This window comes from Rana temporaria, chromosome 2, assembly GCF_905171775.1.
Source record: "Rana temporaria chromosome 2, aRanTem1.1, whole genome shotgun sequence".
NCBI lineage: Eukaryota > Metazoa > Chordata > Amphibia > Anura > Ranidae > Rana > Rana temporaria.
Window position 1 is genome coordinate 101,327,582 of NC_053490.1, and position 14,220 is coordinate 101,341,801.

Consider the following 14,220-nt stretch of genomic DNA (forward strand, 5'->3'; position numbering starts at 1 on the left):
ATAGGGAGACTTATAAAACCATGCGCCTTGATTGACCGCCGTGATAGTGGTCACTCTTTATGGTAAGGAGACTACATCACCAGCACCTGGGTGCCTCTATTGGTGGAAGGAAGTTTTTTCTATCTTCTTTACAAAGATCGATTCACCTGATGAATGAGCTTCTAGGATTCATCCATTAGTACGCATTAATTTGCGATTTTGAGACTTACCTATTGCACTCCATTTATTCATTTATTTATTCATTTATTTATTTTTCACATTATTGTATTTTATACACACATGTCTCTTCACGGTGCTGTTATTGTTTATGTTTAATTGCTTTGATTCACGTATTTTATTACACCTCATTTTTGGGGTCTTATTAACCCTTCATTGTTTTTTTTGTATCATTATTTGTAGCGCTGTACCTAGCACATAACACGTTTTTTTACATTTTGTATCCACAATTTTTGGGTACTGGCAGCTTTCACTTATTCTTTAGGCTTCATTTCCATGGACGTTTTAAAAAACGGGCTGTAAAACTAGTACAGACGCCAGGAAAAAAGCGGCGTTTTTCCCGCGATTTTTCCCGCGTTTGGAATGAAATCAATGCACGTTTTGCCGAACTAGTTTTCAGCTGCGTTTTTCTGTTTCTATTCAAAATCAATGGTTCCCTATGGGAACCACACATCCTAACAGGAGGAACACGAGCACGGCGCTCGTTTTGTTTGGAAACATCTCACCATTGGAAATGTGAGTTTTTAACTTTTCTTTTATTAAACCTTTTTATGCGGAGCTGCACCATTGCCTTCCTTTTGTCTTTTGTTTATATACCCCTCCGAGCACCCAATACCCAGTGGATGCCTAGGTGGTAACGAAAGATAGAGGAAGTACACCTATCAAGACGGATCGCACGAACTCGCTGTTCGTAGGAGATAGGCCCGCTGCTAGAGGCCTCCATGTGAGTGCACGTGCATGTGATATATTATCTTCCACACCTGCAGTCACAGTATTATGCCATATTTGCCCTTGTCTTTCACTTTCAACATGACCATTTGATTTGGAGATTTTGATGTCATCTCTACCCTGCTGAGCCTGTGAACATACAGTGTGTAAATTGGTTTTAGGCTGTCCGTGCTATGGCCTGGAGGTGAGCCTTTTATACCACTAGAGGTGTGCGCACCGAAGTCTGCTCTTCAACCACGGGATACCCCCTTGGGCCTCTATTATCGTTCACAGTGCACTTTAAGACTTTATTTGTGTTATTTGACGTTTTTACCTCATTGTGGTCCCACATCTTCCCTCTTCTGGGACTTCTGGGACTCCATTTGGATTGTGTTATATTTGAACTATTTGGCACCATTCACATCAACTAAGCTGTTATTTGACTTCTTTACCTATTACGGTCCCACATCTTCCCTCTTCTGGGACTTCTGGGACCTCATCTGGATTGTGTTATATTTGAACTTTTTGGCACTATTCACATTAACTAAGCGGTTTGGTTTTACATGCTTCTCATGTTTGTGATGTTCATCATTTAATTTAATTATAGTGTATGATTAATATTTAATTTATGCTCACCATTACTGACTCACAGACCTCCCACCCTCACTGGCTCTAGCGATTACTCAGTGGTGGGTTTTTGCTACTCACTTCCTTGTGCATCTGCTCTTTACCCTTCCTCACACAGCGCAGTCACCATCATCTATTTCATGGGAGCCCATTGATTTGAATAGAGGTCGCACCAGAAGTCGGATCAAGATTATCCGACTTGCGGGGCGACTGGTGTGCAGAGAATCTTGAAGGAGAACCCCGCGCACATAAAAAAAAATTGCGTGAGGTTCCCCCCCCCCAGGATGATACCAGACCCTTCGGTCTGGTATGTATTTTAAAGGGAACACCTACGCCGAAAAAAAACGGCGTGGTGGTTCCCCCAAAATCCATACCAGACCCTTATTCGAGCATGCCGCCCGGCCGGTCAGGATTGGGGGTAGGGACGAGCGAGCGCCCCCCCCTCCTGAGCCGTACCAGGCCGCATGCCCTCAACATGGGGGGTGGGTGCTTTGGGGCAGGGGGGCACCGCACCCCCACCCCAAAGCACCTTGTCCCCGTGTTGATGGGGACAAGAGTCTCTTCCCGACAACCCTGGCTGTTGGTTGTCGGGGTCTGCGGGCGGGGGGCTCATCCCAGATCTCAGCCCCCCACCCTATGTGAATGAGTATGGGGTACATCGTACCCCTACTCATTCACCGGGAGGAAAGTGTCAATAAAAAAAAAACAACACAGGTTTTTTAAATAATTTATTAGCCAGCTCCGGGGTCTTCTCTGCTCTCCGGGGGTCCTCTTCTGCCTTCGGGGTTCTTCTCCCGCTCTCTGGTGCCATCTTCGGGGCTGGCCGCTGCTATCTTCTTGCAGTTCTTTTACTAGCAGCGGCCAGCCCACTCTTCATCGTCGCCTTCAGCCTTCTGCCTTCTTCCTTCTTCTTCCGATGTTGCCTCGTCGCTCCCTCCCGCTGTAATGCCGGGTGTGCGGTGCGCAATGATTTATATAGGGCTCTTATGACATCACAGTCCCAGCATGCTCTGGGTGGTGACGACATTACACGGAGCATGCTGGGACTGTGACGTCATAAAAGCCCTATATAAATCATCGTGCACCGCACACCCGGCATTACAGCGGGAGGGAGCGACAAGGCAACATCGGAAGAAGAAGGAAGAAGGAAGAAGGCAGAAGGCAGAAGGCAGAAGGCTGAAGGCGACGAGGAAGAGTGGGCTGGCCGCTGCTAGTAAAAGAGCTGCAAGAAGATAGCAGCGGCCAGTCCCCGAAGACAGCACCGGAGAGCGGGAGAAGAACCCCGAAGGCAGAAGAGGAACACCGAAGGCAGAAGAAGACCCCCGGAGAGCAGAGAAGACCCCGGAGCTGGCTAATAAATTATTTTAAAAACCTGTGTTGTTGTTTTTTTTTATTGACACTTTCCTCCCGGTGAATGGGTAGGGGTACAATGTACCCCATACTCATTCAAATAGGGTGGGGGGCCGGGATCTGGGGGCCCCCTTGTTAAAGTAGGGGGCGCAGTGCTCATCCGGGGGCGCAGTGCTCATCCGATCCCCCCATAGGGGAGAGCGGAGAAAAGACAGGGTGGTCCCTGCACAGTGTGCGGGGACCGCCCTGTAATCCGCCGGCTCAGCGGGGATCAACGGAGTGATCCCCGCTGAGCAAGCAGAGGTTCACGGGACGGATCATTACTGATCCGCCCATATGAAAGGGGCCTAACGAGCAATCGCGGGTGCCTGGCGGTGAAACATGCCAATGGTCCCAAAAATGTGTCAAAAGTCTCCGAAGTGTCCCCTATATTGTCGCAGTACCGAAAAAAAAAAACGCTGATCGCCGCCATTACTAGTAAAAAAAAATATTAATAAAAATGCCATAAAAGTACCCCTTATTTTGCAAACGCTATTACTTTTGCGCAAACCAATCAATAAACACTTATTGCGTTTTTTTTTACAAAAAATATGTAGAAGAATACGTATCGGCCTAAACTGAGGAAAAAAAAAAAATTTATATATTTTTGGGGGATATTTATTATGGTAAAAAATATTCATTTTTTTCAAAATTGTCGCTCTATTTTTGTTTATAGCGCAAAAACTAAAAACCGCAGAGGTGATCAAATACCACCAAAAGAAAGCTCTATTTGTGGGAAAAAAAGGACGCCAATTTTGTTTGGGAGCCACGTCGCATGACCACGCAGTAGTCAGTTAAAGCGACGCAGTGCCAAATCGCAAAAAGTGCTCTGGTCTTTGACCAGCAATATGGTCCGGGGCTGAAGTGATTAAAGGGGGCTATTAGGCTAAAGATAGCTAATAGACCAAGTTATGAGGGAACCATCACAAATTTGGAATGGGACCTTTTGTTTTGCATTTATCCCCCTTCCAAACTAGACTACTGAATCTATGTTTTAGGCGGAATCATTGTGTCATGTATCCATAGTTGGTCAGAAGAGCATAAAGGAATATTTATTTTTCTCTCCTCCTATAGTCTCCATGAATTATTACTCTTATTATTTGATGTGATGATATATAAATTACTTATTTTATATCCTTATACCTTTGGGCTTAATATAGCAGTACAAAGACAACTGAGGGTGGTTAAATTAAAGTGTATTTAAACCCTAACAGTCAGGCCCCATACACACGAGAGGATTTATCCGCAGATACGGTCCAGCGGACCGTATCCGCGGATAAATCCTCTCGAGGATTTCAGAAGATTTCAATGCGATGGCGTGTACACACCATCGCATTGAAATCCGCGCTGAAATCCTCTGCCGATGACGTGTCGCGCCGTCGCCGCTATTATGACGCGGCGACGGGCGCGACGCTGTCATATAAGCAATTCCACGCATGCGTCAAATCATTACGACGCGTGCGGGGAATCCCTTTGGGCGGATGGATCCGGTAAGTCTGTACAGACGAGCGGATCCATCCGTTGGAATGGAATCCAGCAGATGGATTTGTTGAGCATGTCAGCAAATATCCATCTGCTGGAAATCCATTCCAGGGGAGATTTATCTGCGGATAAATATCCGACGGAGTGTACACACCATAGGATCTATCTGCAGAAACCCATTTGATGGGATTTATCTGCGGATAGATTCTATGGTGTGTATGGGGTCTGAATGTGTATTATTTGGTCCCTTATAGTCTGTTAACTATTTAATCAAAAGTGTTTAGTTATATCTGAAAGAAAATGGTGTTGATCCTGCCAGAAATGTTTTGAGCTAATTACTTTTTGTGCACTCTGCCTGCACTGCCCTCTTTTCAGTCAGTATTCTTAGTTATCTCCAAAGTCTACAGGACCCCTTGACTCTGTTACAGACAAGAGAAGAGTGGACTGTATTTCAATACTGTCCTGGGGCGACAATGTTGAGCAAATAATATCACCCTATGACAGGAAGTGCATTACTGGCAGGATCAACAGGTGAAAATAAAGAAAAAAGCACTGAAATTAGAAAACAAATGCAGCTACCATATCTAAGGCCTGGTACACTGCAATATATTAAATGTGTTGTTCTTGGGCTTAGATACTCTTTAATGCATTGAAAACAAATTAAATGTGGGTTTTTATGATTACAGAAAAGTTCTTGCTGTATACTGAATTTATGTTTATCAAATGACAGTGTAGTTTGCCACCATTTACTCTATATTATTAGGGCCCCCAAAATTTGGAAATCTCTAACAGCAAAAAAACAAAAAAAAACAAAGCAATAAAAACACATTAAATTTGAAATTCACGTGCAGTTTATTGAAGATATAAAGAAAAGACAAGAGATGCAAGCCTGGTATTGGATAATCCAGTAATGCATTATAAAGGATTTTATATACAATAAACACCCAGAAGTGATACCATCCATTACTTCACAAAACAAAGAAAAGCAGGTATGTATAGGACTGGCTACAACCAATACCTAGTATAGAAGTTTCACTCACTTACAGAGATACATTCAAGTACAGTTACATTCTTACATGATACCCTTGGCACATATCTGGTTCAATATTCTGCTTGGTGTATGCTGTAGTGCAGTTTTCCTTTCATATTTGAAACTATGTTCTTTATTACTTTTTAGTTAATGAACCCATCAATGAGAACTATGCAACTGGTCATATAAAGTAACATTTTGAGCTATTATTTGACAATTTATTTTACCAGCATCTGTGCAAGATGAGGGCCATTCTACTGGATTTAACCACATGGGTTGTTTAAGAATGGTCCATCTGTTAAATTTTTTAGTAACCTTAGTGCAATGGGCCAATCAAAATCATACAATAACCAGTTCATGGGTTTCTGTGATGGGGAAGCATAAATTGTTTAAATTATAATCAGCCGTATCCTGAAGAACAAAATAGGACACGACAAGGCTAATACAACTGAAGATGACTATGGAAGCTTCTCTCATTTGAGCAGACTGAAAAGGTATAATAAGGTTTGGCTTGGAAGAGTGGAAATTAGGGCTAGGACAGTGGGGCATCTTAATAAGATTTCTTGACGGAGGTTGATGTTGTTTTTGACACAGCCACTGAGGATCTTGAAGCAGATGATTGGCTGTAACCGCTGTTTGCTTGGCCGCCACCACTGCTGTATCCTCCTCCAGCACCATATCCGCTTCCTCCTCCAACAATATATCCACTGCCTCCTCCTCCAACACCATATCCACTGCCTCCTCCACCAGCACCATATCCACTGCCTCCTCCACCAGCACCATATCCAGCTCCTCCACCAGAACCATATCCAGCTCCTCCGCCAGCACCATATCCAGCTCCTCCGCCAGCACCATATCCAGCTCCTCCGCCAGCACCATATCCACCTCCTCCGCCAGACATACTTGAGGAACCTCCACCAACAACAGCTGGAAAAAAATAAGAGTTTTATTTTCTCTTGCTTTAGATAACAGAGCAAGAATATCTGTAGTCAGAGAACCAATCTATACTTACAAAAGCTCACATTGTTCTGTACATGTCCAGACATTCTGCAAAGGCAAATCAATGTTTTATTGCAAATTATTAGGCTGAAATGGTTATCTTATCTATTTTAAAATGCAGCATTGTCAATGTAATTTTCAACACATTTAAAATGAGAGAAGTGTAGTCTTATGCCGCGTACACACGATCAGGCTTTTGCCCAGCCAAATCTCATCGGAATTCCGACGGAATTCCATCGGAGAAAAATAGAACATGTTCTATATCTAAACTCCGATGGCATTCATTGAAATTTCCGATGAAAAAACTCAGATGGGGCTACACACGATCGGAATATCCGATGGAAAAAGTCAGTCAGACTTTTTCCATTGGAAATTCCGATTCTGTGTACAAGGCATTACTCTCATTCTGCCTAAACTTCAGCCAGTTCTATTGAAAAGTATCCACACTCAGGGACACGGATGTTTGTTCTCCATTAATCCTTCCCTTTCTGAGGCAAATAATTGCTTTTGGGGTTGGGTCACCAAACTAGTCTTATTAGTCCCCTTTGGAATGTTGCAATAAGACCTTCTTGCTGTTATTTCTGTTCCAACTGGGAGAGTGACACACCCCTAATAAAGGCCTCAGTGGTCTGTTGGCATGTGAACAAAGACCTCCAGAGTCACTGAGAGTGATAAGAATTTGTTAAATGGGCTATCTAAAATTTGCCCTACCATGTCCGACATTTGTTGGAGATGCAAAGAGCAAACTGGGAATCTCCTACACACTCTATGGAGTTGCAAATCATCGAGAAGCTTTTGGAACTCAATCTCATCCTTCATAGCAGACATCACAGGTAACCTTCTTGCGCTTACACCTGCCTCAGCATTACTAGGCATTGACCTCGAGAAATACCCCACCATTTATAGAACTATTGTGACCCATATCTTGATAGCCTCGAGACTAACTGTTGCTAAACTCTGGAAATCTACAGAAGCACCCAATATAACTACGGTCATAAACAGATTGAATACCCAAGCGCAATTCGAGCTGATGCTAGCTTACAAAAAACACTCTATCATCTCCTTTAGGAGAAGATGGAAAACTTGGCTAACCCACCATAGAGCCTCCTCTTATCTAAAAGATTGTAAAATGTAATCTTCACTTGATTGTTTGAAAACCTTTATGCTTCGTATTAAGCAGTATGTAGGTGTAGAACAATAATTAAGCTACCAGTTACTTGTGTTTATTTTGTTTATTTTTATTTTATTTTATTTATATTGTTTTTTTTTTTTTTTTTTTTTGTTTTTTAGTCTGACTCTATCAACCTAATTAAAGTTAGTACAGGCTGTATCATTGTATAACGTGATGCCCTACCAGTCCTGCAGTTTGAACCCAGTTGGGGTAGGCTGGTCTAGGTCATCAAGGCCCGAACTAAGCCTATAAGCTAGGCCTTTACAGTTCTATGTATGCATGTTCTATGTATGCATCTTAGCATGCACCAGATCTCAATAATTCATTTTGACCTATCTCTTTATGTATCTAATGCAATATTTGATTTCCATAAACAAGTAATAACATTTATCAATGTAAGACTCTTCATCTTTCTAGTGAAGATATTAGTATGGATACGTTAAAAGTTCAATATGGGGTGTGAAATGTTACTGCTTCTGTTATTATAAATCGGATACTCTCTATTTCATTGCAAATATCTTATATTTCTCCAGACAATTTATTAGGTACACCTGTTAAATTGCTTGGTAACACAAATTGCTAATTAGCCAATTGCAGCAACCAAATGCATTTAGGCATCTAGACATGGTGAAGACGACTTACTGAAGTCCAAACCAAGCATCAGAATAGGGAAGAAAGGGGATTTAAGTGACTTTGAACATGGCATGGTTATTGGTGCCAGGTGGGCTGGTCTGAGTATTTCAAAATCTACTGGGATTTTTACGCACAACCATCTCTAGAGGTTACAGAGAATGGTCTGAAAAAGAGAAAATATCCAGTGAGCGACAGTTGTGTGGAGAGAAATGCCTTGTTGATGTCAGAGGTCAGAGGAGGATGGGTAGACTGGTTTGAGATGATAGAAAGGCAACAATAACTCAAATAACCACTCGTTACAACCAAAGTATGAAGCATATCATCTCTGAATGCACAACACAACACATCGAACCTTAAAGCAGATGGACTAAGAACAGACAACTGATTCTACAATTCGTACAGGCGCACCAAAATTGGACAATAGAAGATTGGAAAAACGTTGCCTGTTCTGAGTCCCAGTTTCAGCTGTGACATTCAGATGGTAGGGTCAGTATTTGGCATAAACAACATAAAAACATGGATCAATCTTGTCTTGTTTCAATGGTTCAGGCTGGTGGTTTAATGGTGTGGGGGATATTTTCTTGGCACACTTTGGGCCCCTTAGTATCAATTGAGCATTGTTTAAACGCCACAGCCTACCTGAGTATTGTTGCTGACCATGTCCATCCCTTTATGACTACAGTGTACCCATCTTCTGATGGCTCCTTCCAGCAGGATAATGCATCATGTCACAAAGCTCAAATCATCTAAACACTGGTTACTTGAACATGACACTGAGGTCACTGCAATCTCAATCTCAATCCAATAGAGCCCCTTTGGGATGTGATGGACGTAGAGATTTGCATCATGGCTGTGCAGCGGACAAATCTGCAGCAACTGCATGGTGCTATCATGTCAATATGGACCAAAATCTCTGAGGAATATTTCCAACACCTTGTTGAATCTACAGTATGCTACAGAGAATTAAGGCAGTTGTGAAGGCAAAAAGGGGGTTCAAAATAGTACTAGCAAGGTGTACCTAATAAAGTGGCTGATGAGTGTTTATCTTACTAAGATTTGCTAACCCTCACAATACAATAGCTTGTGCTCATGGACTATATCAAATTATATAACATCATTGGTGGCAGGCATGGCATTACTATGATGAAAACAGCTAGAGTTTAAAGGAACAGACATAAGCTGTACATAAATCTTAGCTGCTTAATATAAAAATACATTTAAAATAGACTTTCACCCACCCTAGAGGCAATAAAGCAAATACATTTAACTTTTTTGTATCTTATGGCTTTTTCAGAGAAATTACTATTTAATAATATTTCAGTTATTTTTAACTATGAAAACATGATATACTACTTTTTAATGGCCATAACTTTTCTCATCTTGTTTGCTGTAAGGCTCAACACATTGAGTCCAACCCTAAGAAATTACTTGCTTACAACACCTGTGAGTCTCCTGCAAGCTGCAAGAAGCACATATGAGTTAAAGACTTAAGCCTGTACACCCGATCGATTTGTCCGATGAAAACAGACCGATGGACTGTTTTCATCAGTCAAACCGATCGTGTGTGGGCCCCATCGGTTTGTTTTCCATCAGTTAAAAAAAAATAGAACATGTTTTAAATTTTTCCTATGGATACAAAAACAATAGAAAAAAAACGATCGTCTGTGTGGAAGTCCATCGGTCAAAAATCCATGCATGCTCAGAATCAAGTTGACGCATGCTCGAAAGCATTGAACTTAATTCTTCTCAGAACATAGTTACATAGTTACATAGTTAGTCAGGTTGAAAAAAGACACAAGTCCATCTAGTTCAACCACAAAAAAATAAACACGTCGTAGTGTTTTACCGTGTTTGGATTTTTGACTGATGGTGTGTAGGCAAGACTGAAGAATGTCAGCTTCATCGGATATCCAAAGAAAAAATCCATCGGATTAGATTCCATCAGATATCCGATCGTGTGTACAGGGCTTTATCCTGCTGTTCACAGCATTTGATAGTCCTATGGGAAACCTGTTCCTGCTCTTTACATTTTAGGTAGATCATTGAATTGATTGAACTCACCTGTCCTCTTCTCCTTCCAACAGGGCTCTGTATGTGCAAATTTCCACATCAAGGGAAATCTTGGTACTTAGTAGCTCTTGGTAGTCACGTACTTGACGGGCCAGGTCTTCTTTGGCTTTCTGCAAAGCAGCCTCAAGGTCAGCCAACTTCTTCTGGGCATCCTTCAATGCAAGTTCTCCACGATTTTCGGCCTCAGTAATGGAGGTCTGAAGGGCTGCAATCTGCAGAATAATGCTGTCATTTTAGTGACTTAGTTTAAACGTAACGATCTTTATTTTGCTTAATTTGAAAAAGGTTATTTAGATCTTTCTGCAACACAGTTTAAAAGAAATTGCTTGTGTAATGAGACTTAAAGTGATTGTAAAGGCTATTTTTTTTTTTAATAACAAACATGTTATACTTACCTCCTCTGTGCAGTTGGTTTTGCACAGAGCAGCCTAGATCCTCCTCTTCTTGGGTCCTTCTTTGCTGTTCCTAGCCCCTCCCTCCTTTCAGTGCCCCTCAGCCAGCAGCTTGCTACAGGGGGCACCCAAGCTGAGTTAGAGCTCCGTGTATCCATTCAGACACGGAGCCCTGACCTGGCCCCACCCCCTCTCTTCATTGATTGGCTGACTGACTTTGATTGACAGCCTCGGGAGCCAATCAGGAGGAGTGTCCTCGATGGCTGAGGGGATTGTGGACATCACTGGAGATAGAAGGGGCTCAGGTAGGTAATTAGGGGGGTGCTGCTACACACAGAAGTTTTATTTTATTTTAATGCATAGAATGCATTAAGATTAAAAACCCGCCTTTACAAATGTAAGTCTTCCAAAGAGACCAATACAAATCAACAAGATACCTGTTTTTTGATACTCTCAATCTCAGATTTCAGCCTCTGGATCATACGGTTAATTTCTGAAATCTCACTCTTGGTGCTCTTCAAGTTGTCTCCTTGTTTTCCAGCTGTAGCCTGTAGTTGCTGATACTAAAATGAAGAAAAACAGCTCCAAGGTTACTATTGTTAACAAATCTAACAACAGTAAAGTTTTAAATGAAAAGAATAATGAAGAATGAGCTAAGGGGATTACGAGTAAAACACGACAATAAGCATTTGTGGAGCCTATAGATGCATAATTCCTGGTTCCCTACATTTGCCATCCTTTACTACATGCATACCTACATCTACATACCTATCTGTTTACATGTTAGCCTATCAAAAGGTTTGTATAAATATATTTAATTCCAGGCAACAGCTTCTAATAACAATATAGTAAAGGTGTATATAATCATCGATTTACATTTTATACATATCAATCTTTCTTAATTAATATTTCATAACTGGTTTCCTAAGTCTGAACTTGCATTGGCAAGTTATCCACACAGGCTAAGGGGTGTGGTCTAATTATTGTTGTGAGGTTCAGCGTATGTGAAAAAGTGGATAAAATGAACTTACTTTAAGGTCAAATAAGCCTTGTGTTTCAGCTTTGCTTCTTTCTGCAACAGCTTCATATTGTCTCTTTACATCTCTTAGTATTCCATCAAGAGACAGGTCCCGGTTATTGTCCATAGATAGAATGACAGAGGTGTCACCTGTTCCTCCTTGTGCACTTTGAAGCTCCTGTAAATTACAAATACAAATCATGGATCAAATTAGATAAATCCGGAGACAACTCTTAAACCTCCTGACTTTGGGAGATTTCCCCTGTTGCATCTCTGAGACAGAAAGTGAAGTGCCATTTCCCCAATGGTACACAGATAGTAAAAATAAACTAGCAGGGCTTTTACTTTTTTCCTACTCAATAGAAAGCTAAAAAAAAAGTGCTTGGCTATACATTTGCTTTAAGCATTTTTAAATATAAAGTAAGCATTCTTACAGCATCATATAGCATTCTCAAGAAGTTCAACTCCTCTGTGCTCAATTCAACCTTGATTTCCAAATCTGTTTTGATCATGAATGCAGCATCCACATCCTGAAAAACGACACAAAAAAATTATTTCTTTGCATGGAAGATTCACACCACAAAGACATGCTGGGTTCATGTAGAGCATAGATTTTTCTGATGTATATCTACAGCGTAAACATAGCTAGAATGTATCTAACTGGGGAACTTCTAGAACTGGTCTGAACACAGCTCACCAAGAATACTAAATAGTGGGGTATAGTCAGAGTTTTTTCACTTTTTTATCTTGGTTAACATTACTGGTGTAATCAATAGGATGTTAGTTATCAAATATGTTTTACCTTTTTAAGCACCACAAAGTCATTTTCTGCTTTTGTACGCTTATTAATTTCGTCTTCATATCTGCATAGACAAAACATATTGACAGTCTAAAAAAAAATCCTCTATTTTCCTTTTTTTTAAATGCATTTTTAAAAAGTAAAACTAGAAATATGGACCAACAAATGACAAGACATACATACTTTTTCTTGTAGTCTTCTACCAATTCTTGCATATTCTTTTGTTCATTCTCCAGACGGCTTTTATCACTTAATTGACTTTCAAGCTGCCTAGTAAGAGCGCTTATGAAAGCCTCAAAAAGTGGTTCTAAGCTAGGCTTTTTTGAGCCACCTGTGTGCCCTTGCTCTTGTAAAAGTTGCCATTTTGTCTCTAGTACTTTGTTTTGCTGTTCCAGGAACCTAACCTGTAATCATAAAGGGCAGTACTGTTAGTTTCCTATGCCCAAGCCCACTAAGAATAAAAAAGATCAATTCAAAACAGCAAACAATAAATTAAAACAACTCTTACCTTGTCAATGAAACTTGCAAATTTGTTGTTCAAAGTTTTGATCTGTTCCCTTTCCTCAGTTTTCACTTTTTGAATGGTTGGATCTATTTCAACATTAAGTGGTTTCAAAAGGCTTTGATTTATGCTAACTTCCTGGATGCCACCAGGAGGACACACAGGGAAGCCGGGACCTCCTCCTTGTCCTCCATGTCCTCCGGCACCCCCACCAAAGCCTCCTGCACCACCACCAAAGCCTCCTGCACCACCGCCATATCCTCCTGCACCACCACCAAATCCTCCTGCACCACCACCAAATCCTCCTGCACCCCCACCATATCCTCCTGCACCACCACCACCATATCCTCCTGCACCACCACCACCATATCCTCCTCCACCACCGCCATATCCTCCTCCACCACCGCCATATCCTCCTGCACCACCGCCATATCCTCCAGCACCACCAAATGCTCCTCCACCATGGCTTGACCCAACACGAACAGATGAAGCGACTGCAGTTTTCTTTCTTCCACCAAGGTTATAGAGACTTTGTGATGATGCACCTACAGAATAAGAGCCACCTGATCTTCCTCCACCAAGTGAACAGACACTAAAGCCCCTGCTGCCTCCACCACCACCACCACCACTTTGCATTAGCTTAAAGTTGTTCATATTGGCGTTTAAAAAGATGAAGTTTGAAGGAAACAAAAGAAACAGATAAGACGAAGGAGACTGGGCCCCTTTGCACTGAGAGACCAAAGCATCCCTTTTTATCTGTTTGAAAAAGTTGGGCTTGGTTGCATAGGTGTGTAAAGGGCAGCTTAATGCAATAGTGGGTTTGGCAAAGCTGGCAGACACCCATCAATCTGCTAAACTGATCACACCTATGGGAAATATTGTTTTGTTTGCAATACTCAGTGACAGTGTACCTGCTTGATATGGTAATAGATCAGGAGTTACCGTGTATAAATTAAATTGTGTTCTTTCCACTGTACTTTATTAAAAAAAAATGCCTTTGGGGATTTATTGAAATGTTCTCACAATTATTATGCTGTATTCACTTTTGATGTGAAGAAATTATAATTAATAATATATGTGTGCATTAAATATGCATATGTGATTTTTAGTTGACAAACCTGATTGTTGTAGTGTATTTATGCAATAATAGGCATAAAATAATTTTGCCTTTTTTTTATTATTAT

At 41.2% G+C, this 14,220-nt stretch overlaps 1 protein-coding gene across 1 annotated transcript; it reads right to left on the reverse strand.

Annotated features, from left to right (window-relative positions):
• Positions 1–5,250: 5,250 nt before the first annotated feature.
• LOC120929295 (keratin, type II cytoskeletal 4-like) lies at positions 5,251–13,772 on the reverse strand. The gene is made up of 9 exons (XM_040340622.1): positions 13,043–13,772; positions 12,718–12,938; positions 12,538–12,598; positions 12,170–12,265; positions 11,749–11,913; positions 11,155–11,280; positions 10,317–10,537; positions 6,465–6,499; positions 5,251–6,379 (listed from the first exon to the last, which is right to left on the reverse strand). Exons 1-9 carry the CDS (start codon positions 13,688–13,690, stop codon positions 6,003–6,005), a joined length of 1,950 nt encoding a protein of 649 aa, XP_040196556.1. The 5' UTR covers positions 13,691–13,772; the 3' UTR covers positions 5,251–6,002.
• Between the last annotated feature and the right edge of the window lie 448 nt (positions 13,773–14,220).

What these genes read in the sequence shown, in the direction of transcription:
- LOC120929295 (XM_040340622.1), bottom strand. Translation starts at nt 13,690, where the DNA reads ATGAACAACTTTAAGCTAATGCAAAGTGGTGGTGGTGGTGGTGGAGGC. An exon ending in TGAGAATGCTATATGATGCT is followed by an intron (nt 11,914 to 12,169) that starts GTAAGAATGCTT and finishes TGTAATTTACAG; the next exon opens with GAGCTTCAAAGTGCACAAGG. An exon ending in TTGAGAGTATCAAAAAACAG is followed by an intron (nt 10,538 to 11,154) that starts GTATCTTGTTGA and finishes ATTATTCTGCAG; the next exon opens with ATTGCAGCCCTTCAGACCTC.